Source organism: Apteryx mantelli, chromosome 36, assembly GCF_036417845.1.
Source record: "Apteryx mantelli isolate bAptMan1 chromosome 36, bAptMan1.hap1, whole genome shotgun sequence".
Lineage (NCBI taxonomy): Eukaryota > Metazoa > Chordata > Aves > Apterygiformes > Apterygidae > Apteryx > Apteryx mantelli.
Genome location: NC_090013.1, coordinates 287,158 through 314,853, shown reverse-complemented (window position 1 = coordinate 314,853; position 27,696 = coordinate 287,158). Strand labels below are relative to the sequence as shown.

At 71.4% G+C, this 27,696-nt stretch overlaps 2 protein-coding genes across 4 annotated transcripts; one reads left to right on the top strand and one right to left on the bottom strand.

Annotated features, from left to right (window-relative positions):
- Positions 1-523: 523 nt before the first annotated feature.
- On the bottom strand, positions 524-2,605 carry RDH8 (retinol dehydrogenase 8). The gene is made up of 6 exons (XM_067314680.1): positions 2,500-2,605; positions 1,579-1,740; positions 1,328-1,507; positions 1,154-1,247; positions 876-1,059; positions 524-795 (listed from the first exon to the last, which is right to left on the bottom strand). The coding sequence occupies exons 1-6, from the start codon at positions 2,603-2,605 to the stop codon at positions 571-573; spliced, it is 951 nt and encodes a 316-aa protein (XP_067170781.1). The 3' UTR covers positions 524-570.
- A 1,300-nt stretch (positions 2,606-3,905) lies between these two features.
- COL5A3 (collagen type V alpha 3 chain) lies at positions 3,906-23,144 on the top strand. 3 transcript variants are annotated; one of them, XM_067314706.1, is made up of 67 exons: positions 3,906-4,008; positions 5,352-5,519; positions 5,713-5,926; positions 5,996-6,158; positions 6,865-6,987; positions 7,189-7,341; positions 8,242-8,352; positions 8,431-8,574; positions 8,680-8,727; positions 8,875-8,916; positions 9,008-9,070; positions 9,176-9,250; positions 9,381-9,464; positions 9,541-9,597; positions 9,695-9,748; positions 9,857-9,910; positions 10,042-10,095; positions 10,226-10,279; positions 10,353-10,406; positions 10,489-10,533; positions 10,696-10,749; positions 10,893-10,937; positions 11,141-11,194; positions 11,277-11,321; positions 11,407-11,460; positions 11,564-11,608; positions 11,720-11,773; positions 11,878-11,922; positions 12,085-12,138; positions 12,326-12,433; positions 12,508-12,561; positions 12,643-12,696; positions 13,154-13,198; positions 13,872-13,925; positions 14,025-14,069; positions 14,243-14,296; positions 14,396-14,449; positions 14,533-14,586; positions 14,800-14,907; positions 15,056-15,145; positions 15,232-15,285; positions 15,481-15,588; positions 15,778-15,885; positions 16,296-16,349; positions 16,466-16,519; positions 16,751-16,858; positions 17,049-17,102; positions 17,305-17,358; positions 17,485-17,538; positions 17,676-17,729; positions 17,940-18,047; positions 18,225-18,278; positions 18,536-18,589; positions 18,806-18,859; positions 19,002-19,055; positions 19,230-19,337; positions 19,603-19,656; positions 19,744-19,797; positions 19,910-20,017; positions 20,130-20,183; positions 20,440-20,475; positions 20,611-20,664; positions 20,871-21,114; positions 21,323-21,435; positions 21,637-21,705; positions 21,818-22,054; positions 22,280-23,144. In XM_067314706.1, the coding sequence occupies exons 1-67, from the start codon at positions 3,951-3,953 to the stop codon at positions 22,424-22,426; spliced, it is 5,292 nt and encodes a 1,763-aa protein (XP_067170807.1). In that variant the 5' UTR covers positions 3,906-3,950; the 3' UTR covers positions 22,427-23,144. The 3 variants fall into 3 exon arrangements, with proteins under 3 accessions (XP_067170807.1, XP_067170808.1, XP_067170809.1); XM_067314707.1 differs by lacking the exon at positions 16,296-16,349; XM_067314708.1 differs by lacking the exons at positions 20,440-20,475; positions 20,611-20,664; positions 20,871-21,114; ... (2 more) ...; positions 21,818-22,054; positions 22,280-23,144 and adding an exon at positions 20,281-20,428.
- The last annotated feature ends 4,552 nt before the right edge of the window (positions 23,145-27,696 follow it).

Here is a 27,696-nt window from a genome sequence, read left to right as displayed (position 1 = left end):
TTCCCCAAAGCCCCCCTGGTTTCTTCAACCCCTCCCCATTGCCTAAAGCCACCCCCGGTTCCCTAAACCTCCCTGGTTCCCCAAAGTCCCCCCCAGGTTCCTTAAAGCCATTCCAGGTCCCCAAAGCCCCCCTGGTTCCCCAAATCTCCCCAGTTCCCCCAAACCCCCTGGTTCCCTAAAGCTCCCCTGTTCCTGAAATCCCCTCCAGGTTCCCTAAGGCCCCCTGGTTCCCCGAAGCCCCCCAGTTCCCTAAAGCCCCCCCCCCCAGGTTCCCTAAGACCCTCCCAAGTTCCCTAAAGCCCCCTGGTTCCCCAAAGCCCCCCAGGGCTCCCCAAAGCCCCCCTGGTTCCCCAGATCTCCTCAGTTCCACAAAGGCCCCTGGTTCCCTAAAGCTCCCCTATTCCTGAAATCCCCCTCAAGGTTCCCTAAAGCCCCCTGGTTCCCCAAAGACCCCCACAGGGCTCCCCAACCCCCCCCCCGGTTCCCCAAACCTCCCCAAAGCCCCCCCTCGTGACTCCCTAAAGTCCCCCTGGGCCCCCTCGTTGGGGTGGTCGTCGGTGGGGGCGGCGCTCACGCCGGGGTGACCCCGCGGCGGCAGCAGGCGCAGGTGAGGCACCGCAGCGCGCTCACGCTGAGCCGCAGGAGGCTGCCAGAGCGGAAGAGCAGCCGGTGCAAGGTCCGCACGGACAGGTCCCCCGAGGGGTCGGCGTACTTGAGGGCCACCAGCGGCGTGTAGAGGCGGTTGGTCTGCATGCGGAAAGCCGGGCGCTGGGCCCCGACGACACGCGCCACGGCCTGCGGGAGCCGCGGTGCTCAGCGCCGGCCCCGGGGGCGCCCGCCGTGGCCCCCCGCCCGGCCCCCGCCTCGGCCCCCACCTCAGCCACCGCCTCGGGGCTCTGCCCCAGCGCTGCGAAGATGTCGCGCGAGGCCGGCAGGTAGACGTCCCTGAAGTACCGCACGGTGGCCGCGTCAGCGCCGGCGCACTCGCGGCGCGACGCCTCCTCCAGCAGCTTCCGCTCGAAGTCGGTGTTCACGGGTCCCGGCTCCACCATGGAGATGCTGCGGGGCGCCGGGCGCCGTCGGGGCCGGGCTCCCGGCTTTCGCCTCCGCTTTCCCAGCGGGGCCCCGGCCCCTCCTGCCCCCGCGCACTCACAAGACGTCGAACTGCAGCAGCTGCACGGCCAGGCTCTCGCAGAAGCCCTCCACGGCGAACTTGGAGGCGGCGTAGACGTCGTTGAAGACGATGCCTGCTGGCGCAGAGCGGCTGAGCTTGGGGGGCCCCACCGCTGCTGCCGCCCGCCTGCCCGCCGCGCGGCCCCCGCCTCACCCTGCAGCCCCATCACGCTGCTGATGACCACGATGTGGCCGCTCCGGCGCCGCTTCATGTCGGGCAGGACGGCCTTGATCATCCGCACGGCCCCGAAGAAGTTGGTGTCAAAGAGGTGCTTCATCTCCTCCACGCTGATGCTCTCCACGGGGCCGACGTGCCCCACGCCGGCGTTGCTCACTGCGGCAGAGGGGGGCTCGCCAAGCCGCCCCTGCCACCCCCGCCACCCCCGGCCCCGCGCCCCAGCTCACCCAGCACGTCCACTCTGCCACCGGGGATGCTGCCCACGCACTCCGCCACCGAGCTGTCGCTGCACACGTCCAGGTGCTGGATGCTCAGCGTCCGGCCCAGCGCCGGCCCCGCCGCCTCCTCCAGCTTCTCCTTCTTCCGCAGGTCGCGCATGGTGGCGATGACTGTGGTGGGGACGGGGTGGGGGCAGCGCCGCTGGTGGCCTCCGCTGCCGCCGCAGGCTGACACCCTGCCCTGCGCCTGTCCCCGCTCCCCCTGCGCCCAGAACCGCCAGGGCTGGAGGGTCAAGCCGGGATGCTCCTTAAGCCGCTTGGGTAACGCAGCTGCTAATACCCCCCCCCCCCCCCCAGCTAATCCACCCGCACAGGGCAGCCCCGGTGCAGAGATCTGCAGGCACACGCGTGTGCGCGCGTGCATGGCGCTGCAGGGTGCGTGTGTGCACAGTGTTTGCAGCATGTTTGCGTGCAAAGGGAGTCGTTAGGCAGTGGGTGCTTGTGCTCCCTGCCACGGCGTGCAGCATGGGAAATGTGCCCATGGCACGGATGTGATGCCCGGCTCCGTGCCCGCCCTGGCACATGGGGCTGTCCCAGCCCTCGTGCTGCCAGCGAGGGGTCTGCATGCTGGCTGGGAGTCGTGTTGGGGCCGTGGGGAGGAATAGGCTCCGGGGCTGCCCCGCGGTGCTGGTGCCCCCCAAGCTGCCCCGTAGCAAAGGGGTTGGTGCCGAGGGGCAGGAGAGGCCGGTGGGGATGGATGGGGCGAGCACCAGCCCCAAAGCCTGCACCCTCCCTGGCCCACGCTGCCGGGATGCCCTGGCCTGGGGGGCTCCCATCCCCTTCCCACTGCACCGGTGGGGGGCGCAGGGCCCTTCCCGTCCCCCCCCCGGCACCAGGGGAGGCAGGGACGAGCCCCTGCCCACTCCTCACCCTGGAAGCGGCGCTGGGGGTCCCGCGCCAGCCGCACGGCGATGGCGAGGCCAATGCCGGAGGAGCAGCCGGTGATGAGGACGGTGCGAGGCGCAGGGCTGGCCATGGCTGCCCCGGCCTCGGGTCCAAAGGCTCTTATGAGATCAGGACCCGGCATCACGTGGGGCAGGATCAGCCACCGCGGGCCGCCCTCAGGGAGCCCCCGGCGGGGCACCGGGGCCAGGGCCGGTGAGGTGGCCCCGTAGCCGGGCCGTGGCATCTGGAGGTGCCCGCGGCCTCCCGCGGCCGGGGGACCCCGCGGCCCCGGCCAGTGCAGAGTCCGTCACGGGGGCCCGAGGTGGCTGTGGGGTTGGAGAGGGGGCCCGGGCTGCTGCGCCGTGGGGCAGGGGCTCAGCTCCCCGGGCCAGGGGCGTCCGTGGCCCTGCCGCAGCCTGGGGGCCTGTTACTGCAGAGACCGTGGTAAATATTTGCCAGGAAATGGAAAAACGGGTCAGTGGATGGGAGCCGAGCGGCTGTGACTCAGGCGATGAGGCAATGGGGCGACTCCGGCCAGCCAGGCCCCGGGGGCGCCCGTGGCCCAGAGCCAGCTGCGCTGTGGCTGGGGGGGCCAGGTGCCCCCAGAGATGGCCCTGCCGTGGGGCTGGGTGCCCCCAAACAGCCGGCTTCTCCATGGGGCTGGGCACCCCTGGGAGACGGCCCCGCCGTGGAGCTGGATGTGGGGCTGAGTGCCCCCAAACAGCCAGCCGCACTTTGGGGGTGGGTGCCCCCAGAGATGGCCCCACCATGGGGCTGGGAGAAGGGTGAGGGGCCGGGCACCTTGACACACACCAGCCTCACCGTGGGGCTCGGTGGCCCCAAACATTCGACCTTGCCATGGGGCCAGGCGCCCCTGGGAGACAACCCTGCTCTGGGGCTGGGCGCCCCCAAATAGCCAGCCTTGCCTTGGGGCTGGGCACCCCCAAGAGATGGCCCCCACTGTGGGGCTGGGAGCGGGGTGGGGGGCCGGGTGCCCCGACACCCGCCGGCTTCGCTGAGGGGCTGGGAGCGGGGTGGGGGGCCGGGTGCCACGACACCCGCTGGCTTCGCTGTGGGGCTGAGAGTGGGGTGGGGGGGCCGGGTGCCCTGACACCCGCCGGCTTCGCCGTGGGGCTGGGAGCGGGGTGGGGGGCCGGGCGCCCCGACAACCCCGGCGGCTCCCCGCAGCCCGGGCCGGGCCCGCGCGGGGGCCGGGCCGGGGGGAGCCGCGGGGGGCCGGGCCGGGCCGGGCGGGAGGCGGGGGCGCCCGGCGGGCTCGGCCCTCCCCGCCCCGCCGCGCCGCGCCGCGCCCCGCCGCGCCGCGCCGCGCCGCGCCGCGAGCAGCCCCGGCGAGTGCGCGAGCGGCAGGGCCGGGCCGGCTCCGCGCACCGGGCACCGCGCACCGCGCACCGCGCACCGGGCACCGCGCACCGGGCATGGAGCGGCTGCTCGCCCTGCTCGCCGTGCTGCACGGGCTGCGCCCGGGCAGGGCAGGTAACGGCGGCGGGGGGGCGGCGGGGGGGGGCGCCCCGCGGACACGCGTTCCCACGCCCGCCGCGTTCCCACGCCCGCGCGCGGCCCCGCCCGCGGCAGCGCCCAGCCCGCGCCGCGCCCCGGGGGGGGGGGGGGCTTCGGCGTCCGGCTCCCGCCGCCCCCAGCCCCAGCCGGGGGTGGGGGGCGACGGTGGCCGGGCCCCGCGGGGGCGCCCCACGCGTGGGCCCCCCCCTCGCCCGCGGGGCCCCCGCCGCCTTCAGCACCACGGACAGGGCCGGGAGGGCCCCACGCCGCTCCGGGGGGGCCGGGCCGGGGCGTCCGGGGGCGGCGGGGCCGGGCGGGGGCTCCCCGGCCTCCCCCCGCCCCCGGGGCCGCCTCGGGGTGCTCCGGGCCCCGCGGCGGCGGCTCTGTGCACCCGGACGCCTGGGCCCCTCCCGGGACCAAGGGGGGGCCTGGACGCCGGGGTCCTCTCGCCGCCCGGCTGGGGGGGGCCGGGGGTCTCTCCCCTCGCCATGGTGCCGGGAGCTTCACCACATCCCCGCTCCCTGGCTCTGCCGGGACCCGGTGCTGTGGGGTGATTCCCCGGTGCTGCCGCCCCGTCCCTGCACCCCGTCATCTGTGGGGTGCGGAGGGGCTGGGCCAGGCTGGGGTTTCCCAGGCCGGGGGGGGGGATCCCCCCCATGCCGGCGTGCGGCGGCCTGGAGACGCCCCTTCCCCTGGGAGCCCGGCAGGAAACTGGCCCCACGCGCCGGGGTCAGGAGGGCCTGAGAGACGGCCCGGCCGGAGCGGGGTCAGGCCGTTCCCAGCCTGGCCCCCACGCGCGGTCCCCTCCTGCCGCGTGCCCCGTCGCGGCTGGGAGCGGGGGGAGCCCCCAGCAGGACTTGCCCCCCGGCTGCCCCTTCCTGGCCTGCCCGGACAGGCCTCTGCAGCAGGCGGCGGGGAGGCGGGGGGCCGCCGCGGGCAGGGGGCCGCCGAGCTCTCTGATGTGGATGCGATCATCCCCCCGCACACCTGCCTGCGCCGGCATTAACCCTCCCTCCGCATGCGGAGACGTGCAGCGCCCCGGGCGGGGAGGCGTCGGGGGTCTCCCACGGGCGGCACCGGTGCCACAGGGGGCAGAGCCTGGCCGGAGCAGGCCGGGGGCGGAGGAATGCAACGAAGGAATCCGGCTGCCGCGGGCCGGACCTTGGGCCCACACAGCTGCCTGGCACCGGGCCGGCCCCGCTCGGCAGCACGCAGGCAGGGGGATGGGGACGCGGGCTCCAGCCGGGAGCACGGAGCCCGGCCCCGTGGGGGGCTCCGGCCCGTCCCCACTGCCCAACAGGTCTCCGCTCACCCCGCAGCCGTGCCTGTGGATGTGCTGCAGACCCTGGGCGCCCAGCATGGCCGCGAAGGCATCTCCGTCACCGCCGGGATCTGCACCCAGCGCCCGGGGGCCGCGGACCCCGACCTCGCCTTCCGCATGGACAACCGCACCCAGCTCAGCGCGCCCACGAGGCAGCTCTTCCCAGGTGTGCCGGGGGGCCATGACCGCTCCCGAGGGACGATCTGCCCTTGGGGTGCAGAGCCGATCTTGGGGTGCAGAGCTGCTCCCGGGGGGATGATCCGCCCTAGGGGTGCAGAGCTGCTCTCAGGGTGCAGAGCTGCTCTTGGGGTGCGGAGCAGCTCTCGATCTGACCGTCCTCACCTTCCCCCCCGCTGCAGACGGCCCCTTCCCGGAGGACTTCTCCATCCTGGCCACGGTGCGAGCCCAGCGAGGCGGCCAGGCCTTTCTGCTCTCCATCTATGATGAGCGGGGCGTGCAGCAGCTGGGCCTGGAGATTGGCCGCTCGCCCGTCTTCCTCTACGAGGACCAGGACGGGCAGCCGGCCCCGGAGCAGTACCCCGTCTTCCGCAAGGTGAACCTGGCCGACGGCAGGTGAGCACCAGGGGCCGGAGGGCAGCGGGCGCCCGGCTGCCCCGGCTGCACTAAGCCCCACGCCTGCAGGTGGCACCGCGTGGCGCTGGCTGTGGAGGGCAGGAACGTGTCCTTGCTGGTGGACTGCCACCTCCTCGAGACGCTGCCCCTGGAGCGGGGCCCCCAGCCCGTCGTCAGCACTGAGGGGGTTACGCTCTTCGGGGCTCGCCTCCTCGATGAGGAGGTGTTCGAGGTGGGTCCCCCCGCAGCCTCCCTCCCCAAATCCTCCCCGCCGGGTCCCGGCTCTCCTGCGTCCCCCTGGTGATGTGGGTGCAGGGGATGAGGGGCCCCAGGAGCTGCCGGGGGATGGGGGTAGGCTGGGTCCCCCGTGTCTGGCAGCGGCCCTGCATGCACTGGGGCTGCTCCTGTTCCCCTTCCCATGCCTGTGGCTCAGCCCCTTTCCCACCGGGAAAGGCCCCCCGGCCACATTCCTGCCCGCTGAGCTCTCCCCGCTGCAAATGTCAGGGGCCGTGGGCAAGAGGCGGCTTGGAGGGAGCCAGGCGCGCGGGGCTGGGCTCCCCCCGGCCATTCACCCGTGGCGGACGAATAAGGGTGTGTTTGTCCGCTCCTCTCCGCTGTGCATGCAGCCGGGGCCGAGGGGGTGTCCGGGCCAGCTGCCCCAAGCCATGCATGGATCCCGCTCGGAGCTATGCACGGATCTGCCCCCATCATGCACAGCCCCTGCTCAGCGCCATGCACAGCGCCGTGCACAGATCCTGCTCAGCGCCCTGCACAGCCCCTGCTCAGCGCTGCACACAGATTCTCGGGTGCACGGGGCCGGGCAGCGCAGCTGGGCTGCGTGCATGGCCGCGGCGGGGCGTGCATGGGCGCACGGCCGCCCAGGGGGGCAGAAGGCCTGCGCCCTCGCGCCGTCCCCTTTACCTCCCCCTGTCCTGCAGGGCGATGTCCAGCAGCTGCTGATTGTGGCCGACCCCACGGTGGCCCACTCCTACTGCCAGCTCTACATGCCTGGCTGCGACCAGCCCCTGCTCTACCCACTTGTGGCCCCCTTTCCCGAGGAGGTAGGCGCCGAGGTGGGAAGAGGAAGGGCTGGGGGCACCTTCCGGAGCCCCCCTCCTCCGCAGCTGGCCTGAAGGGATGCTGCTGGGCTGGGGGCTGGCGCCGCCGGGACGCTCGCGCGCCGGGCAGAGCACCCTGCTCCTGCCCGGGGACCCTGATGCCCACATTTCTCTCCCTGCCTCCCTCCACGCTGCCCTGCGCAGAGCGGCCCTGAGGCCACCGCTGCCCCGCGTCGGAAGGGCAGGAAGGGCAAGGGGAAAGGCAAGCGCAAGGGAAAGGGCAAGGGCAAGAAGAGGAGGAACAAGGAGCTGCTGGAGCAGCAGGAGGCCTCGGTGCTTTCCACCGTGGATGGCCAGGTAGAGCACGACTAACCCGCCTCTGCGGCTGCCTAACCCAGCCCCGCTAACCTGCTGCTCGTGCAGGGCTGCGGCGAGCCTGGCTCCAGGTGCACCAGCTCCGTCCAGAGCAAACCCCTGTGCACGGAGCTCGTGCTGTGCCACATGCCGCCTCCTGCACCCACAGCAGCCCCCGGCCTCCTGCTCCTTGGACGGCCTGGGGTGAGCCGGGACGGCTCCAGCAGCTCACGCCCCAGCAGAGCCAGAGCTTTGGGTCTGTTGGAGTCGCCCGTGGGCTCTCTGGCCAGAACGGCCCCTGCCCAGGCCTCGGGGATGCCATGGCCCCGTGTCCTCTTACTGCTCCCCTTTGCACCGGGGGCTGAGCGGCGCTGTGGCAGAGCTGCCCCCAGAGCTTGTCGGAGCACCCGGCGGGGATCACCCGGCTGCAGGCACCCGAGCGGAGCAGGAGGGAGCCCCCGCCGCTGCCTTTGCCCCCCTCGGCTCTGCAAGCGGGTCGCGGCTGCAGCTGGAGGCGGCGGTGCTGGCCAAGGGCGGCCCGGGGGCCGCGGCCCCTCCTGCCGATGAGTCAGCCTTGGCCCGGCCGGGCGGGAGAGACCCGGCGAGGGGGTGGCCGGGCTCCAGGTGCTGCTCGGAGCCAGGGGCTGCGCGGCCCCAGGGTGCAGGGGAACGGCCGCCCCCGCGCCCGGGAACGGCTGCCTGTGGGTGCCGCTGGTGGGAAGGGGCCTGCGCCAGAGCTGCGATCCCAGGAACAGCCAGCTGATGAGCCCTGGCTTGCCGTGCCCCTGGCCCCAGCATGGCTCCGAGACGGTGGTCCCGGCAGCAAGGGGAGCCGCGCGGGGCCGCGGTGCCCCCTCCAGCGCAGCCCCGGTGCGCGGGACCCCACGGGCTCCTCCATCCAAGGCCAGCACGGCCACACCGACCCGCTCCGCGGAGGAGAGCACCCTCGCCACGGACGCCTGGAGCCCCGCCAGCACCACGACTGCTGCCCCCAACCGCACCGACCCCCAGGAGGTAGCACCAGGGCCGGGGCTGGGGCTCTGGGGCTGGAGCTCCCCCCTCCAGGCCCCCAGCATCGCCCCCATCCCGTAGGACACCAGGGAGGAATTTGTGCTCCAGGAGGCCGGCAGCACGGAGCTGTTGCCGGGCTACGAGGACGAGGACGAGGGGGACCCCGCGCTCCGGGGGCGCTTCGGCCCAGCCGAGCGGGAGCAGCCAGGGATCCAGGCTCCCCAGGTAACGCTGAGGATGACGACCGGGAAAAGCTGGGGCCATGAGCTCGGCCCCGCGACGGGTGGGGTGAAGCCCCGGCCTGTCTCCCCACAACCCAGCGTCTTGCAGGAGCCCAGCCAGAAGGGCGAGAAGGGCGAACCGGCCATGCTGGAGCCGGTGAGTGGGGCCCAGCCGCGGGGCTCCCGGGGGTGCGTGGCGCCGGCCGCCCCCAGCCCTCGCAGCACACCGGTGGTCCCCGGCCGATGGGTGTGCGCTTGCCGGGGGGGCACCGGGACGAGCTGCACTCACTCTCTTCTCCTTTAGGGCTGGCGATTCGAGGGGCCGCCGGGACCCCCGGGCCCCGCGGTAAGGAGCAGGGGCTGCTGCGGGGAGGGGGCGGCGCATGGATGGGGAGGGGGACTGCGCTGGCACTAACACGCCTTTGCCTCCTCCGCAGGGGGAGCCGGGTCCCTGGGGGCCGCCGGGACCGCCAGGACTGCCGGGAGACCCCGGAGACCAGGTAAAGAGCAGGCGGGGGGGGGGGGGTTCTGCTGGCGTCCTGCTGCAAGCCCCGACCTGCCAGCGCCAGGGTGATGACAGGCTGCCCCCCCTTCCCCCCCGCCAGGGCCCCGCGGGACGGCCGGGACTGCCAGGAGCCGACGGGAGCCGTGGCCCGGCGGGGACCACGCTCATGCTGCCGGTAGGCGCCGGGGCAGCCGGGCTGCATCTAGGGGCACCTGCTGCGGGATGGCTCCTGCGGGGGCCGTGCGGAGCTGGGTGCCCAGGGAGCTTTGGGGGCTGCTGGCCCCCCTCAGCCCGCTGCCCCCCAGTTCCAGTTCGGCGGAGACTCCCTCAAGGGCCCCAGCGTCTCCTTCCAAGAAGCCCAGGCCCAAGCGATCCTGCAGCAGGCGAAGGTGAGGCACCCACATGGGCCGGCCCCTGCACCGGCATCGCCGCTCCGCTCAGCCCTCTCCTCCGCTCTCTCCCCAGCTCGCCATGAAGGGCCCCCCGGGCCCCATGGGGCTGACCGGCCGCCCGGGACCACTGGTGAGTACGGCCGCCGTGGGGCAGCCGCCATGGGGCAGCTGCCCCCTGAGACGCCGTGCACCAGGCATTGCCCCACGTCGCTCTCCCGTTTTCCCAGGGTCTCCCTGGACACCCCGGCCTGAAAGGAGATGCGGGCGACTCGGGGCTGCAGGTGGGTCCTGCCGAGGGGTGCGCGGGGAGGTGGCAATGGGGCTGAACGTGGGGCCCCGCGGGATCCTGCCGGCGCCCGGCCCTGATGCCTTCCCTTTCTCTTCGCCAGGGTCCCCGGGGGCCGCAGGGGCCGCCGGGGCTGCCGGGGAAGCCGGGCAGGCGGGTAAGTGCTGCGCGCTGGGGTTTCACATCCCCTGCAGGTGCCTGCCCAGGGCATCCCTGTCCCCATCCCCGTCCCCATCCTGGGGGACACCCAGCCCTCGGCCCTCTCCCACCCCTCGACATGTCTTTCAGGGCCGCGCCGGAGCAGATGGAGCCAGGGGCCTCCCGGGAGAAACTGGACCCAAGGTTGGTCAGTGCTGCCAGGGTGCACAGGTGGTGGTGGGGGGTCTGTGCAGGGCCAGGACACCTGGTCCCCTCTGCCCCCCCCGGCAGCAGCTCCGGGGCAGGGGGGGCTGATGCCTCTGCTGTCCCGCAGGGTGACAGAGGCTTCGACGGGCTTCCGGGGCTGCCGGGCGAGAAGGGCCACCGGGTAAGTGGGAGCACGCTGCGCCCTGTCCTGGCGCCGCCTGCCCTCCCGGACCCTCACCGCCTCTCTGCCGCAGGGCGACGCGGGGCAGCCAGGGCTGGTGGGGCCCCCCGGCCACAGAGGCGCCAAGGTGAGCAGCGTGGGAAGGGGGAGCGGGATCAGGCCCTAGAGGTACCGGGGGGACGCGCTCAGCTCTGCTCCATCTCCTCCAGGGCCCGGATGGGCTCCCGGGACCCCGCGGGCAGCCTGGGGAACCTGTGAGTATTGGCGCTGGGAGCCTCCCCGGCTTCGCTCCGGGAGCCCTGGAGGGTCTGGGGGCAAGTTCTGCCGCTCCCTGGAGCTTTTGGGGGGGAGATTTGGGCACCCTGGGAATGCAGGGGGCCTGGGGTGCTGACTGACCCATCTATCCTCGGCCCTAGGGCGTGCGAGGTCTGATCGGCTCGCGTGGCTCCCCCGGACCCCCGGGACCACCGGTACAAGACCCCCCCCCCCCTTCTGCCTGTCTGCCCATCCTCGTGTCAAGGGGACGTTTTTCCTGGCCTCTTAGCCTGGGCACGGTATCACCCTGGGGCACGGCATCGCCTCGGGGCCCTGACCCTCCTTCCTTGCCCCGCAGGGCGCCAGCGGCATCGACGGAGCACCTGGACCTGAGGGCAGTGTGGTGGGTGCGAGCGGGGCCCCGCCGGGACCGGGCAGTGCGAGAGCGGGATGCTCTGGGGCGGGGGTGGCGGGGCTGCCGGCATGGGAGCAGTGTGGGGGGGCAACGCTCCCACGGGTGCAGGAGCATGGGAGGGCGGCCGGGGCTGCAGCAAGGCTCCGCGGGAGGCCGGTGTCCTGCTGATGGGATTTCTCTGCCGCCTGCAGGGGATCCACGGGGAGCCAGGCCCGCCGGGACAGCAGGGCAACCCTGGTCCGCAGGTAGGCGGAGGGCGGCCCGAGGGGCCGGGGGCTCGGCTGCTCTTTCCGTGCCTTCCCAGTGCCTCGGTCTCTTCTCTTGCAGGGGCTGCCTGGCCCCCAGGGTCCCGTGGGGCTGCCGGGGGAGAAGGTGAGTGGCGCAGGGGCACAGGGGGTGGGCAGCGGGGGGCCGCGGGAGCCCTCCACGCCTGACACCTCCTCTTCCTCTTGCCCAGGGCTCGCCAGGGAAGCCGGGGATCCAGGGCGTCGCTGGGGCCGACGGGCCCCCGGTGAGTACTCGCACAGCACCATGGGGTCGCTCCAGCTGCGGGATCCCGCTCAGAGCAGGCGCCGCGGGGCAGTGCGGGGCTCATCCCTCGCGCATCCCTGCAGGGTCACCCCGGCCGAGAGGGGCCAGCCGGAGAGAAGGGTCTCCAGGTAAGGAGCCGCCCTGGGGAGGCGGCTCAGCCCCCCTCGTGGGGTCCCTGCCTGCCCCCCCTGCACGGATGGGGCCATTTCCATCTCTGCTGATGCTGGCTCTGCCCCCAGGGCCCTGCGGGTGCCGCCGGCCCCGTCGGCTATCCGGGACCGCGCGGGGTGAAGGTAAGCACAGCCTCCCCCTCGGCCAGGCCCCGCAGTGGGGTCGGGCTGCGTCCCCCCGATCGGGAGCCTCCCTCCGGCCCCCCGGCCCCTCTGTGTCTCTGCAGGGAGCTTTCGGCGTGCGCGGCCTGAAGGGCAGCAAAGGGGAGAAGGTAAGGGCGGCTGGCGAGGGGGTCCCAGGGACGCTCGTGCCGGTGCTGTCACAGCCCTGTGCTGGGGGTGCCGGGCGGCTGGAGACGGCCCTCCGCACCGGGGTGGGGGGCTTGCGCCGGAGCTGGCGCGGTCTCGGCCCCCCAGCCTGTGCTTCCCTTCAGGGAGAAGATGGATTCCCCGGCTTCAAGGGGGACATAGGTCCGAAGGGCGACAGGGTAAGCGGCGTCCCCGGGGAGGGGGGGGTGTTTCCACATTTCTGGCCTCTCTTGGGGGTTGCGGGAGCCCCGGCGGCAGTTTGGGGGGGCGGGTCTGGCCGCAGGGGGGTGCGGGGACACGGGGCGGCGGCCCCGGCGGTGTTTCGTTGGGCGGCACGCTCCCCGCGCTGCTGCCTTGCTGTTCCAGGGGGACCAGGGCCCGCTGGGCCCCCGGGGTGAGGACGGCCCCGAGGGGCTGAAGGGGCAGACGGGCCCCATGGGCGAACCAGGCGCTGCCGGCCCTGCCGGCGATAAGGTGGGTGCCAGCGCTCTGCCCCCGCGCCCGCGGCGCGTGCTGCCCCCGGCTCAGCTCTGCTCTCTCCCTTGCAGGGCAAGCTGGGCGTGCCGGGCCTCCCAGGATACCCCGGACGCCAGGGCCCCAAGGTGAGTGCAGGGAGGCTGCTGGGTCGCTCCGGAGCCAGGATCCTCTCGGCCCCGGCTGCAGCTTGTGCTTCCCCCTCTTAGGGCTCCGCTGGCTTCCAGGGTGCCGTGGGGCTGGCGGGAGAGAAAGGCAAGAGGGTGAGTCGCCACATCCCGCTGTGCCGTCTGCCCCCTCCTGCCCCACCATCGCCCTGCGGGTCCCCCCCATCCTGTCCCACCGTCCCCACCATGGGTCCCCCGCATCCTGCCCCATTGTCCCCCCATGGGTCCCCTGCATCCTGCCCCACCGTCCCTGTCCTGCTGTGCCAGGAGCCAGAGAGGGGCTGGGAGAGCTCGGAGCCAGCAGAGGGACCCAAGCATCCTGGTCCCCCCGCCATGTCCTTGGCTCCAGATCTCACGCGTGCCTGGAAGCCCCCCCCCGGCTCCTGCGCCACGTGTCCTCCTGCACACACACTTGGGCGCGAGTCGTGGCTGCATGGGATGCCCCATCCCTGCGCGGGGTGCACAGCAGGTGCACAGCGGGTGTGCAGCGGGTGAATGGCGGGCACGGGTGCAGGTGGGAGCGGCTCCCCCCGGCATGTCTCCCTTCCCGCAGGGCAAGGCTGGCCAGGCTGGGCAGACGGGACAGCGAGGACCCCCGGTGAGCCGCCGCGGCCCCGACCTCCACCAGCCCCATGCTGGGGGCCGCCGGGATCCACACGCCCGCCCTGGGGCTGGCTGTATCTCATGGCAACCATCCTGGGACCTGCCGTAGCCATGGCAACCACCCCGGGGCCGCCTGTATCCCACAGTGACCGCCCTGGGACCTGTCATATCCCACAGGGACTGCCCGGGGACCTGCCACAGCCATGGCAACTACCCCGGGGCTGGCCGTATCCCACGGCAACTGATCTCTGGTGCCTGCTGTGTCCCAGGCAACCAGGCCCAAAACTCCCGCCCTGTATCCCACGGCAACAGCGCTTGGGGCCTGTTGTATCCCACGACAACTGGGCCCTGGGGCCTGTCGTTTCCCATGGCAACCAGGCCAAAAGTTTCCACCCCGTGTCCCATGGCAACCGGCATGGGGCCTGCCATAACCCACGGTGACCGGGACCTGGGGCCTGCCGTATCCCATGGCAACCACCCCAGGGCCCTGGTGTCCCATGGCAACCGGGCCCTGGGGCCTGCCGTATCCCACGGCATCCGGGCCCCAAACATCGGCCCTGTGCCCCATGGCCGCCACGCTGGGGCGCTGGGCTCCGCGTCACAGCTCGGTCCCGGGGTGCCCGCCCGGCTCGCGGGCCCTGACGCCGCTCTCTGCTGCCTCCGCTCAGGGCCTGCCGGGGGAGCGCGGCCTGCCCGGCGCCACAGGAACACCCGGCCCCAAGGTAGGTTGGCACCCGGCCGCCGCGTGCCCCCGCCCCAGGGCGGCGGGGACCAGCCCACGGGTCGCTGCCACCTGCCCTCAGCCTGTCTCTCTCCGCCAGGGCGACGCTGGCCATGATGGGGCCCCTGGCGCGGCGGGGGAGAAGGTGAGCCGGGGGCAGCCGGTGCCCTGCAGAGGGGCCAGGAGCAGGGGCCTGGGGCTGGTGGTGCTGGGACGCGGGGCTCTTCCTTGGGACGATGCCAGCGGGGGGAGACACACTCTGGGCCATGGGGATGGTCGCTGTACCGCTGCCCACGGGCTTTTCCCTTCCTCCCGCAGGGCCCCCAGGGTCCGCAGGGCCCCAGCGGATTCCCCGGCACCAAAGGGCCCCCCGTAAGTAGCAACGCGTCGGGGAGCAGCGCTGCTGCCCAGCCCGGCCGGCCTGGCCGCTGGCGCCCCTCCACCCCGCTAACTCCGCTCCCGCTGTGGTAGGGTCCCGCCGGGAAGGACGGCTTGCCGGGACACCCAGGGCAGCGTGGAGAGCCGGTGAGCATCCCTGCCCGCCTCGTTCCTTGACGGCGCGTCCGCACTTCCCCGCCTCATCCCCTCTCTGCTCTCCTCCTCTGCAGGGCTTCCATGGCAAAACTGGGCCCCCAGGCCCCACTGGGGTGGTGGGACCCCAGGTGAGTGGCTGTGTCGAGGATGCCATCAACGCCAGCGCTGCGGGCCCCGGCGGGATGGAGGGGCTGGCGTTGCTCCGGGCGGGATGGAGGGGCCAGTGTTGCTCCACGTGAGATGGAGGGGCCGGTGTTGCTCTGCTGGCACTCCGGCGCTGCCCCCGGTCTCTGCTCCATGCCGCCCGTGCCCCTGAGGCTCACCCTGCTCTCTGCCCGCAGGGTAAATCAGGCGAGACCGGGCCAGTGGGCGAGAGGGGGCACCCAGGCCCCCCCGGCCCCCCGGGGGAGCAGGGGCTGCCCGGAGCTGCTGGCCGAGAAGGAGCCAAGGTAGGAGCCCCTCCGGGGTCCGAGCGCCAGCGCAGCCCGCTGCCGGCCTGAGCCGGGGGGCACTGGGTGGGAGGGCTCTGCGGTGGGAGGGCTGCCACCAGCTCGGGCACGATGGAGCCAAGCTACCTGCTGCTTCTCTTCCTCACAGGGCGACCCTGGCCCAGCTGGCATCCCTGGCAAGAACGGCCCCCCGGGCATCCATGGCTTTCCTGGCACGCGGGGTGCGCCAGGAGAGATGGTCAGTGCCATCCCGGGCTTGGGAGCAGCAGGAGGGCGGAGAGGCGAGTAGGGTCCTCACTGACCATCCTTCCTGCCTTTCTACAGGGTCCACCCGGCCTGAAGGGTGGGGAAGGCCCCCCCGGTCCCCCTGGACCCACAGTGAGTACAAAGCATCGTGGCATTGGGGGGTCTATACAGAGTTTTGGGCCCCCCCCCCCCCTTGCCATGTGCTCCTTGGGGAGCAATTTTGCCACCCTGGTCCAAGTCCTAGTTGATAAAGAGCAAGGTTTCTTTGGAGAGGAGGAAGGATTCCCAGGGCCTTTCCCTCTTCACCCCTCCTTTGTGTTCCCCCAGGGTTCCCCCGGTGAGCGAGGCCCCACGGGGGCAGCTGGAGGCATTGGACTGCCGGGCCGTGGGGGTGCGCAGGGCCCCCCCGGCCCCACCGGAGAGAAGGGCTCCCCGGTAGGTGCCATGTCCTCTGCATGGGGTGGGGAGTGAGATGAACGGGGGAAGGAGGAGGCCATGCTTGGGGCGAGAGGAGGACGGGGCAGGTGGGGTGATGCGGGAGGAGGTGTGGGGCACGTCTGGGAGCAGCCGGAACGTTCCGTCCCGCGCAGTCCCAGCCAACCCTGCTCTCCTACCTGCCCACAGGGCGAGAGGGGCCCAATGGGCCCAGCTGGACACGACGGCATCCAGGGCCCTGTGGGGCTGCCGGGTCCAGGTGGTCCCCCTGGCCCCGCTGGAGAAGACGGCGACAAGGTAAGTCGGGGAGACACCAGTCGGCACCTGCAGCAACGGCTTCTTTGCGCAGAGGGGATCTGCTGCACTTTGCTGCCGATGGCAGGGGAAGGTACCCCGGGGCCAGCGCTGCGGGACAGGTCCCCTCGGAGAGGGCAGGTCCTCGGGCCAGGGCACCTCCCCGGTGGGGCAGGTTTCTGCGGTGGCTTCCCGGCAGCGGGGATCTCCCTGGCAGCAGCGTGTCCGTGTCTGGGCCCTGGCTGGTTTCCTTGGCAGTGCTTCCCAGGTGGTGGCAGGTTTCCCTGGTGATGGGATTTCCTTGGCCACGGTTCCCCGGCGATGGCAGCTTTCCCTGGCCGCCAGCACTCCCTAGCCACGAGTCCCCAGCAAGGGCGGCTGTGGGGTTTCACCGTGTCCCTTTGCCGCGGCAGGGTGAGATCGGGCTGCCCGGGCAGAAGGGCAGCAAAGGCGACAAGGGTGAGGCGGTAAGTGCTGAGGGGCTGGTCTGCCTGCGTGGGCTGCCCAGGGTCAGAGCACCTCTGGGGACAGGAGGCATTTGGGGACTGCCCCAACCCTGATGCGGATGCTCCTGCCCCCCCAGGGCCCGCCGGGACCGACAGGAATCCAGGGGCCTCTTGGGCACCCCGGCCCCGCGGTGAGTAGCTGGGGCACGCTCTTCCCACCCAGTTTATTCCCCCTGAGCCCAACGCTTAAGCAAGAAACCCCGAACGCAGTGCAGGCTGCTCCCCGCAGCAACACAAGCATCCCCCACGACACCCATCCTGATGCATCTCCCCCTTGGCCCCATTCCCACCCTGTGTGCTGAGTCCCTGCGGGGCAGACGGTGCCCACGGGGAGGTGCTGACCCCAGGCTCGCCCTTTGCAGGGAGCAGACGGGGAGCCTGGGCGTCGTGGGCAGCAGGGGATGTTTGGGCAGAAAGGAGACGAGGGCTCGCGGGGGCACCCCGGCCTCAGTGGCCCCCCGGGCCTGCAGGTAAGGGGCAGGGGAGCAGGGTTGGCTCTGCAGGTCTGGCGGGGGCTGCGGGTTGGGAAGGAGGGGCAGGGACAAGGGCTCTGCGCAGTGCCAGGGCGGCTCTGCCTTGCCAGCTGGGCTCCCAGCCCACTGAGCCCCAGGGGCCAGCTGGGGCCAGCACCAGCCCTGCCAACCTGTGTGCTCCTCACAGGGCATGCCAGGCCCACCAGGCGAGAAGGGTGAGAACGGAGACGTCGGCGCCATGGTAAGGACCCCCCCATGGCCTTGTTGCTCTGACCTCGGCCACCTCCTTCGGTGCATCCCCAGCTCCCCAGCCCTCTCCGACTCTTCTGCCCCAGCTCCTCGAGCTTCCCACCTCTGCAAGCTCCCTCTCCTGTGGGGGCCTTGTGGCCCCACAGCTCAGCAGTCGCCCTTCGCGGTTCTGACCCGCTCTGTGCTCCCTGCAGGGCCCCCCCGGCGCGCCGGGACCACGCGGGCCACAAGGACCCAGCGGCACAGAGGTGAGCACAGCCCTGGCGCTTGGCGGGGGCTGCTGGGCACAGCGCCTGGGTGTGCAGGGTGCCAGGGCCAGCTGTGGAGCAGGGTCTGGGCTTTGCAGTGTGTAACCCCTGTCCTGGTGTCTGTAGGGTCCCCAGGGAATGCCAGGCGGCGTGGGACAGCCAGGTGCCGTGGGAGAAAAGGTAAGCCTGCACTGGGAGTGGTCCCGAGACTCCGTGTCTGCGTAGTGGGACTGTGGACCAGGCAGAGCCGTGTACGTTCCTCCCAGCGCCCAGCAGTGCCTGACCGACAGGTTTCCCTCTGCTTTTCTCCCGTGCAGGGTGAGCCAGGCGAAGCAGGAGCCCCTGGAGCCCCGGGGGAGCCCGGTCCGCCCGTGAGTGTCGTGGGGAGGGGAGAACACGGCATCTCTAGGAAGGCAGGAGCAGGGCATCAGGGTGGGGGAAAAGGTGGAGCTCAATGGAGCGGGGAGCAGGTCCTACTCTCCCCAGCCACACAGAGCAGTGGTAGGGCTGCAGGTGAACACCGTGCAGCCCAGGCTGCCCCCTGCTCTCCCCCCACCCTGACCCTCCCCGTCCCTCTGCAGGGTGTGAAAGGGGACATGGGGGAGAAGGGAGACGCGGGACAATCGGGAGCAGCTGGGCCCCCCGGCAAGAAGGGGCCCCCAGGAGAGGATGGAGCCAAAGGCAACTTGGTGAGTGCGGGAATGAGGCAGGGAGAGGGGAAGGGAGCTGCCCTGAGTCCCCACTCGCACCCCACCGATAGGCCTGGAGGCACTAACCCCTTTCCCTGCTCCTGCTCTGCTCTCCCGGTGTGCAGGGGGTCTGTGACTCTCTTCCAGCCCCGTGCTCATGTCCCCATTTCTCTGCAGGGCCCCATCGGCTTCCCTGGTGATCCCGGCCCTCCTGGAGACCCTGGCCTGCCGGTGAGTAGCCCCAGCTCACGCATTAGAGGGGCTGCAGAGCAGAAGCAGCCCCAGCCCGGAGGCTGCCGGCACTCCCCTGAGCCTGGAGCCAGCGCTGCGGAGCTCCCGTGTCACCTGCTGCCCTGGCGCGGTCACCCAGGCACTGGCAGGGGGGCGCAGGATGAGCACGGGCTGGGGGCAGCCAGGTGCCGGCGTTCTCTCCCTGCCCCTGCAGAAAGCCCAGGCTGGGTGAACGCTCACCCCGTCCTGTGCTGCAGGGTCTGGACGGTGTCGCTGGGGAGAAGGGCGACAGCGGGGACCCTGGCCTGCCGGTGAGTGAGGGTATCTCGGCCGCGAGAGGGGGACTGTGGTCCCCCGCGGGGCTGCTGGGCTCGAGGGGCTGCAGCTGAGCCGTGCTGCTCCCTAGAGTCCTTGTGCACCTCTTATCCCCCCCAGCCTCTCCGCGCTTCCCCCAGCACCTGCTGTGGGGCCTTTCTTCTCTCCCCCACTCCCCAAGCTGCCACTGACTGACTCCGGGTTTGTTTCAGGGTCCCCCTGGCGCGTCAGGGGAGCCAGGGTCCCCGGGGCCCCCTGGACGGAGGGTGAGTAGGGGAAGGGGGCGAGGAAGGGCAGGGGTAGCTCAGGGCAAGGTGGGAGGGCTGTGTCAGGGGACAAGTGGGGCCACTCCAGGCCAGAGCACGGTTCCCAGCATCCAGCTCACGCACTCTCTGTCTCCTTGCCCAGGGGCCGGTGGGGCCAACTGGGCGCGAGGGCCGTCAGGGCGAAAAGGGTGCCAAGGTAAGCCATGGCTCTCCAAGCCTGCTCCCCTTGGGAAGGAAAGCCCCACACCTCTGCCAGCCCGGGGCAGAAGCCGAGTCCTCCCAGACACCTCCAGCAAGCGGGGGCCAGGACCCCTGTGCCACCCCAAGGGGCACCAGGCTCCGCTCTGACGCTCCGCACTCACGTTCCCAGGGGAAGCCCGGCACGGAGGGGCCGCCCGGGAAGATGGGCCCCGTGGGAGTGCAGGGGCCTCCAGGGCAGCCCGGCTCCGAAGGCCTCCGCGGGATCCCTGGTCCAGCTGTGAGTCCTGGTGGCGGCGGGGGTGTGGGGCTGTGGGGAGGGCCCGTGCAGCACGGCACATCCCTGCGGAGACGCAGGGCTGAGCACGTGCCCGAAGCCCGGGGCAGCGGGGTGCCTGTGCAGCGCTGCCTCAGGGCACGAGACGTCCCCTCGGGCACTGAGCTGCTGCAGGCTGGGATTGCTGCAGCCCTGGGGAATGCTGCTCGGAGGGGGGCTTTCGGGGGGCTCAGCCCCATGCCGTTCTCCCACGCCATGTCTTCTCCAGGGTGAGCAAGGTCTGCTGGGAGCCCCAGGACAAGTGGGACCACCTGGCCCCCTGGTAAGTCGGGGTGAGTGAGCCCTGGGGACCCTGGTGTCCTGGCTGGGCGCCGTCCAGGGACTGTGACACTCCCTGTGCCTCTTGCAGGGCCCTGTGGGCTTGCCTGGCCTCAAAGGAGATCCTGGCCACAAGGGAGACAAGGTGAGCGAGGTGATGGTTGTGCAGGAGCTGGGGCTGGGGTGCCCCTCAGCCCAGACTCATCCCCATTCGTGGTCCTGGGGAGGAGGCCACCTGACACTCCCTTCACCCCCAGGGCCATGCTGGACTGATCGGGCTCGTTGGACCTCCAGGAGAGATGGGGGAGAAAGGAGACCAGGGGCTGCCAGGCATCCAGGGCCCCCCAGGACCCAAGGGAGACCCTGTGAGTATGTGGGGTCTCTCCTGAGATTGGGGCTGGCAGCAGGGAGGGAGACAACGTACTTGGCAGGACACAGGCCCCATGGGGACAGGGCTGATGCTGTCTCTACCCACAGGGTTTGGCTGGACCCACAGGTCCCACCGGCCCCCCAGGGCCTCCCGGGCTCTCGGTGAGTATCTTCCTGCATCGTCCAGGTGCACCAAGCTTTAGCTGCACGTCGTCCTGCTCATCCCAGGATCTCCGGTCTGCCCTTAACTCCCCTGCAGTCCCGGGGGGCTTCTCTCCCCAGGATGGCTGAGAAGGGCAGAGGGGACCAAGGCTCACGGGAGGGTCAAGGGCGGCTTTCCCATGCCGCATAACCACCGCATGCCCGGGAGCTGGTTGCTCCCAGCAAGCACCCCTCTCTTGTCTTCTCTTCCCCACAGGGACCTTTGGGTCAGAAGGGCTCCAAAGGCTCACCGGTGAGTGCCCGGGAGGGGATGGGGAGCATGAGCAGGGGCATCTTCTGCCATGTCCCTAGGAGAGCTGGGGAGAGAACAAGGCATCCGGGGCCTTGCAGGCTGCTCGACTGATTGCCGATTCCTCTTCTTTTGCAGGGCACGCTGGGCCCCAGAGGTGACATGGGCCCCCCTGGGCCCCCAGGGCCACCGGTGAGTGAGGGGCGCTTTGGGCACGGAGACAGACAACACCCCACTTGGGTTCTGCCGAGCCCCCTACTCCGCCTTTGCCTCTCCCCTCCAGGGATGGCTCCTCCGTCCCCAGGCCCCTCTTGCCAGTGCAGAGGCTGCTCCGGCCTTTCTCATCCTGCTCTGGCCCCAGCATCTGCAGCTCTCACCCCTCTCTGTCTGTGTCCCAGGGCCGCCCAGCTGAGCTGCTCGAGCCACTTCCCTCGAGCAGGGCCAGGAAGCGCCGGCAGGCCACGGAAGGGGCTCCCGGGGAGCAGGGAGCCCCCTCAGACCACGAGGGGCTGGAGGAAGTGTATGCTTCGCTCAGCTCCCTGCGCACCGAGGTCGAGCAGCTGAGACGGCCCCTGGGCACCCCCGAGAGTCCCGCTCGTGTCTGCAGGGAGCTGCAGCTCTGCCACCCCCACCTCAAGGATGGTGAGGTTTTGGAGGTGCAGAAGGCAGAGGAAACGCTGGAAACACCTCCAAGAGGGGTGGGACTGGGGCTTCCTGTACCTCTGCCCCACACCAGGCACTGCACGTACAGCATGTCTCCGGGGAGGGGGCCAAGGCGAGTGCAGAGCCCGAGGGAGCTGTTCTGTCTGTCTGTCTGTCCGCCTGCTGACCTCCCTGCCCTCCTTCCCAGGCGAGTACTGGATTGACCCCAACCAGGGCTGTTCCCGAGATGCCTTCCGGGTTTTCTGTAATTTCACGGCTGGCGGCGAGACCTGTCTCTTCCCTGATAAGAAGTTTGAGGCTGTGAGTTGAAGCAGGGATCAGGAGGGCCGGGGCAGAGCAGAGCCGGGTGTCCAGATCCATGGTCCAGCAGCCCTCTGGGCCCGGGAACCCCTGGGGAATTGGGGGAGGTTCAGGGCTTGCTCTACCCCATGTTGTGGGGGCCCGGAGGTTAGAGACGCTCTTCTTCGCCCCCAACACCTTCTCCTCATCCGTCACCCCCAGGTCCGACTCGCTGCCTGGAACAGGGAGAAGCCGGGAACATGGTACAGCACCTTCAAGAGGGGCAAAAAGGTAGGAGCCTGGGGGCAGACGTTGCTCGCACTCCGTCTGGGGGCAGAAGGGAAGGGGCACCCGGTGCTCGGTGTTGGGTGGCTGCATCTCAGTCTGTGTGTTGTTCTCCCAGTTCTCCTATGTGGACGCGGATGGGAACGGGGTGCCTGTGACCCAGCTCACCTTCCTGCGTCTCCTGAGCGCCAGAGCCCACCAGAACTTCACGCTGAACTGCCAGAACGCAGCCGCCTGGTACGACGCCGACGCCAGCACCTTCGCCCGCGCCCTGCGCTTCCGTGGGGCCAACGACGAGGAGCTGGGGCACGGCCACCCTGCCACCCCCGTCCGGGCCCTCCGTGACGGCTGCCAGGTGAGGCATCCCAAATGCCACCTGAACCCCGCTGCCCCCCTTCACGCAGCCCCGTGGACCCCTCGTCTCCTTCCCCACCCCTGGAGCCCCTCGCAGCCACCCAGCTGGAACCAGCCCCTGTCTCTGGGCATCCGCTGTGTCCCTGCTCCCCTGCCGCTGTGTCTGTGAGGTCCCGGCGGTTCCCTGCCCCAGAGTCCCATCCCTGAGCCTGCCCCATGTCTGCAGGGACGCCGGGGCCAAGAGCGGACGGTGCTGGAGGTGGCCTCGTCCCGCGTCGAACGGCTGCCCCTGACGGACGTGGCCGTGGCCGACTTCGGAGACGCCAACCAGAAGTTTGGCTTCGAGCTGGGCCCCGTGTGCTTCCTGGGCTGAGCGCAGCCCCAGATGGCGCGTGGGCAGGGGGCTCCGGGGGCCTCTGCCGCCTCTCATGCCAGGGACAGTGACCCAGTGCCTGCCCTGGCACACTCAGGACTTGGAGCTGCCACTGCGCGCCCCCCCTTCTGCCCGTGCCACCCCCCTTATTTATACTGCTGGCTCCTGGGGGGACGAGCTGGGGCAGGGCGCCCCGGACTGTAGGGAGTGGGTGCGAGCCGGCGCCCTCCCCGTGGTGCTATGATGCTCCCCGAGAGCCCCCTTAGTAAAGCACTGGACATGCCCTCAGCATGGCAGCGCTGCGGCACCCCTCGCCCAGCCCCATGCCAGAGGGCCAGGGCCCCCATCCAGCCCTCTCCCTGGCCCCACGTTCCTACAGAGCCTGCTGCCACCGAGCCGCCGCCGTCTGTCCTGACTGTGCCTGCCTGTGGCTCCATGCGCAAGCCGGGGCTGCCTCCTTCACCGCTGTGGCGGCTCAGCCCCTCCGCAGGAGCGGGCGGCGAGGGGGCAGGAGAGCCCCGCTGCCCCCGGGGGATTGCTTCCCGCTCCCTGTCTGGTGGCAGCTCGCGCGGAGCTGGGGGGGGGGGGCCAAGGGCACCCTGGGGCGTGTGGGGTCGGGTATGAGTGCAGCCCCCCTGCCCAACCCAGCGCCCTGGTCTGTGCTTTTCAGCGTCTCGGTCCCGGCGCCTTGCGGTCACTGTAACATAAACCGACTGTATTGAACCTCCTGCCTTGCCTGGCACTGCTCTGTGCCTGGCGCCCCAGGCTGGCGCTCCGCAGGCGCTGGTCTCCTGTCCCGGCGCTGTGCTCCCACCTTGGATCCCTGCTGCTTCCATGGAAACAGGCAACGCCAGGCCCTGCTGGTGCCTGTGGACCCTGGCAGGATCCTGCAGCGGCCGGGGGCTGCAAGGCACAGCCCTTGGTGAGGGCCAGCATGCATGTTGCATGTGGGTGTGTGTGCACACAGCTGGCAGGTGTGCATGGTGTGTGCGCGATGCACACGGCAATGCACATAGCAATGCACGCAGCAATGCACACAGCAATGCACGCAGCAATGCACATGGCAATGCATGCAGCAATGCACATGGCAATGCGTGCATTGGGCTGCCCGTGCCGGGCCAAGGAGGGGCATGGGCTGCCCTGGTGCCGCTGCCTCGGCAGGAGCCTCACGAACACCTTTGGTCTTGCTCCTGCAGCCGCTGGCGCCGCCTGCCACACCACATTTGTGGCATGGTTGGAGACGGGGCTGGAATCCCCCGCCAGCCCAGGATGCTGAGCTCGCAGGTGGCCTTGGGCGCGTATGGCTTCTCTCTTTTTTTTTTTTTCCCCCCCCTCTTGCCGTGGTCGGAGCAGCCCTGTCTCTGCAGTCTCAGCATCCAAGGTTGCTCTCCTGCATGCAGGATGCCTGGCTCCTTCCACAGCCCTGCTGCCGGTGGCTTCCCTGCTCCCCTGCCTGTCACTGAGTGGGCGGCCAGACGGAGGGTTTCCCAGGCTGCTGCTGGCTGCTGCCAGGGGGCCTCGTGCCCCCGTTTGCACAAGGAGGGGGCACACGAGGCTACAGCATGCAAGGCCGCAGCGTGTGGGGGTTTTAGTGCTTGGTGTGACGCAGAGGGCACCGGCTCCCGGCATGCGGGGCGAGCCTGCCTTTGTGGCTGTCCCTGTGGTGTGTCCTGGTGGCGGGGCCCCTTCTGCCCCCAGCCAGTCCAGGTGAGCTGCCCCTGCGTGGGGACAGGCTGCGGCATCACGGTGGGATGGGGCAGTGGGACCGGGAAGGCTTTGTCCCTGGGGGGCTGCTCGGGCAGGGGGTCCTGGGGTGCCCAGCAGGGCCAGCTCTGCCCCCTGACAGCATGTTCCCCGCCTGGCATGATGGGTCCCGCTTTCCATGTACAAGGCTGCCGGGCAGGGGATGAGATGGGCTGGGATGGGATGGGATAGGATGGGATGGAACTGGGCTTGGGATGGGCCATGGCACCCTGCATAGCAGCAGGATCCTGCTCCCTGTCGCAGATCCCAGAGCAGGTGCGGGAAAACCCAGCGAGCCAGCACTGGACCCAGGTGTCCTGCCATTCCCCTCTCCGGCCGCCCGCTGACCGCGGGGGGGACCCGGCCGCCCCCATCACCCCGGGACCGCAGTGCCCGGCGAGGGGCACCGGGAGCCGGCTCCCACCCTGGGCACGGCGGTGCCGCCCGGCCCGGCCCAGCCCGGTTCGGCTCGGTGCCTCCCGGCCCGGTTCGTTCCCTCCCGGCGCGGCTCAGCCCGGTACCGCCCAGCGCGGCCCGGCGCGGCGCCGCCAGCCTCCCCTGCCGGGCGCGGCGCGCCCTGCACCGGGCCGGTGCCGCGGCTGCAGCCGGCGGCGGCGGGTCCCGCTCGGCCGCAACGGGGGCGGCGGCGGCGGCGGCGGCGGGGCCCGGCGGGGGGATGCGGCTGCGGCGGCGCTAGGCGGGCGCGGCTCCGGTACCGGCTCCGGCGGGGCGGCCCGGCCCGACTGGGCTCCGGCTCCGGCTCCGGCTCCGGCTCCGGCTCCGGCTCCGGCACCGGCACCGGCGGGGTCCGCGCCTGCAGGATGCGCCTCCTCCCCGGCCTCCTCCTGCTCCTCTCCGCCGGGTGCCCCGCGATGCAGGTAAGCGCGGCTGGGCGGCGGCGGGGCCGGGGGGGCTCGGCGCTGCCTCGGCGGCTCCCCCCCGGCGATGCCCGTTTGCGGCGGGGGTGAGCGGGGCCTCCGCCAGCACCGGCCCGGGGTCTCGCCGGGAGGGACAGGTGGGACCCCGCGGGGCCCCGGGCGACACCTGACACCCCCCGCCTCCCCCCCCGGCGGCAGCACTCGGATGCCGGGGCCCTTCCCCAGCCCCCAGCAGCGCCCAGGGCGGGTGCGGGGCTTCGACCCCGTGTCCCCCCACCACCCCGGCCCCACAGCCGCCCGCCACTGTGGGCTGCATCACCCCATCCCCGGCCGCCTCCGTGGGGTGCCCGGGTGCGAGCCCCGGTGCTGTGGCTCGGCTGTGGTGTGGGGCCTGGCACGGAGGCGGGCGCGGGGCCGCGGGTGCCCCACTCAGCACGTGGGCAACGGGTGGCTCCGGAGGATGCACTGGAGCATCTTCGCACGTGGCTGGTGGAGGCGGTGGCCACCAGGGACGAGCGAAGGCGCTGGCCTGGACGTGGCCCCCAGTGCTGGCTGCAGAGCCGCTGTGCGTGGGCCTGGGGGAGCCCTGGCGGCCCCCATCCCAGGGACGCCTTCTGCGTGGGACCCATGGGCCGTGGGGCCAGTGCTGGGTCACCCCTTGGTGTGGGGGGGTCTCAGCATCCCCTCCGGGCTGGGGTCCCTCCGGGAGCAGCCACAACCCCTATCCCGGGCAGCTTCTTCGGTGCCTGCTCTGGAGCCGGCTGCGCACCAGCATTACGCCAGCGGGAAGCCAGTGGGACAAGCCCTCGGGGTGGCGGAGGGAGACTGGGGCGCTCGTGGCCCCACCGGTGGTGCCGTGGCCCAAGCGTCCTGCGCCCACCCGGCCGTTACTGCAATTAGTCAGGCAGCTTGCTCACAGCCCTGCTGGCTGTGCAGCGCCAGTTGTGCTGCCTGTTGAACACGCACAAGCTGGGTTCGCGGCTGCAGGGCTGCTCCAACCCAGCCCAGAGCTGCTCTGTGGGCATGTGTCTCCGTGGGGTCCCAGCATGATCCCAGGGCTTTGAGCCATGGGGAGAGACTGGGCACCCGGGTACTGCCCTGCTGGAAACGGGACCGCGCGGGAGGTGCTGGCCCCGGGCAGGAGCTGGCGGCCCGGCAGCATTTCCCTGGCATGCTCCAGCCTCTGGAGCCAGCTGCTGGCTCAATGCACAGAGAGAGCTCGGGGGCACGGACCCCCCACCCAGGCTGCTCTGAGCATGGTCCCATGTGACGGCTCCACCGCGGTGCCCCAGCCTCCTCCGGGAAGGGCCCGGAGCTGCGTGCGCCGAGAAGGGTGCAGCGCCCTCGTGCCCCGGCTGCCTCCTCCTGCTCCTACTGCCCATCCCCAGGGATGCAGCAGGGCAGGGATGGGACGTGGGGACCTGGACGAGGACAGGTCGAGCTGCAGAGGGCGTCGGCATTCGCAGCCATGTCTGAACCCCTGTCACCTGCGGAGGGGTCAGGGTCGGGATCGGGGTTGGGGTCAGGGTGGCAGCAGCGCCCCGGCGAGGCCTTGCTGCCTCGCTGCCAATCCTCTCCTTATGTCTGTGCCTCATTCCCCAGCACGGCGCTAAATGCCGGATAACGAGCTGGAATTAACGAGCAATTTGCATGCAGATTCCCAGTGATTATGCTCTGGGCTGGAAGAGAGCCTTGCAAAGGAATAATACAGAGGCGGAGGTGAGGTTTGGGGCGTCTCACCCTCTGCCCTGTTGTGTCACCAGCCTGGTGCGTGCAGCTGGTGCCAGGCCTGAGCGCGGGGCTCCCCGGAGGCTGCTGCATCCCGGGGAACCGCTGCGCCCAGCGCATGTCCCCAGCGCACGGTGCCTGGCAGAGCTCGGTGCATGGGGACGTTGCATTGCTGGAGGTGGCCGCAGTGGCCAGGACACCCCCTCAGCACCTGTTGGATGCCCGTTTCGGGGCTACTGTGCTGAGGGCCCGGAGCACTGGGGATGCAGGAGCAGCAGTGCACCGCAGCGTGTCCCCATCCCCACGCAGGGTCTGCGGGAGCCACCGGCCGGTGGCAGTGGCGCGGGGTCCGCGGGTGGCCGTGGCCGGGGCTCTGCCCACGGGCGGGCAGTGGGTGCCGTGGGTGCCCGTGCTGTGCATGCCCGTCCCCACGCGGTGGCACTGCGCCCCCGCGGCACGGCGCCACAGCCTGGGCAATGCTCAGGCCTCGGCGGGGCCTGGGGCTCCATGGGGGGGACTTGGGTCACTGTGCCGTGCCGTGCTGCGCCGTGCCGTGCCGTGCCGTGCCGTGCCATGCCGTGCTGCGCCATGCCGTGCCGCGCCATGCCGTGCCGTGCTGTGCTGCACCGTGCCATGCCATGCTGTGCCATGCTGTGCTGTGCTGCGCCATGCCAGGCCGTGCTGGGCTGGGCATGCTGCCTGTGCAAGGCGCTGTGCACCGTGGAGGTAGGCGATGCTGGGCAGAGTGGGTGCTGGGGATGTTGGGGTGTCCAGGGAGGCCATGAGTGGCATTGGAAGTGACAGCAAGTGGCAGGGAGCACGGTGACCTCTGGGGATGGGGCAGGCAGCAGTGCCCAAACTGGGGAAGCAGGGGAGGAGAAGGGGAATTTCACGCTGATGCTCCTGGCCTTGCGCGTGGCG

What these genes read in the sequence shown, in the direction of transcription:
- RDH8 (XM_067314680.1), bottom strand. Translation starts at nt 2,605, where the DNA reads ATGGCCAGCCCTGCGCCTCGCACCGTCCTCATCACCGGCTGCTCCTCC. An exon ending in CCCCCAGCGCCGCTTCCAGG is followed by an intron (nt 1,741 to 2,499) that starts GTGAGGAGTGGG and finishes TCCCCACCACAG; the next exon opens with TCATCGCCACCATGCGCGAC. An exon ending in TGGCAGAGTGGACGTGCTGG is followed by an intron (nt 1,508 to 1,578) that starts GTGAGCTGGGGC and finishes CCTCTGCCGCAG; the next exon opens with TGAGCAACGCCGGCGTGGGG.
- COL5A3 (XM_067314706.1), top strand. Translation starts at nt 3,951, where the DNA reads ATGGAGCGGCTGCTCGCCCTGCTCGCCGTGCTGCACGGGCTGCGCCCG. An exon ending in CTGGGGCCGACGGGCCCCCG is followed by an intron (nt 11,461 to 11,563) that starts GTGAGTACTCGC and finishes GCATCCCTGCAG; the next exon opens with GGTCACCCCGGCCGAGAGGG. An exon ending in AGGGCGAAAAGGGTGCCAAG is followed by an intron (nt 19,056 to 19,229) that starts GTAAGCCATGGC and finishes TCACGTTCCCAG; the next exon opens with GGGAAGCCCGGCACGGAGGG.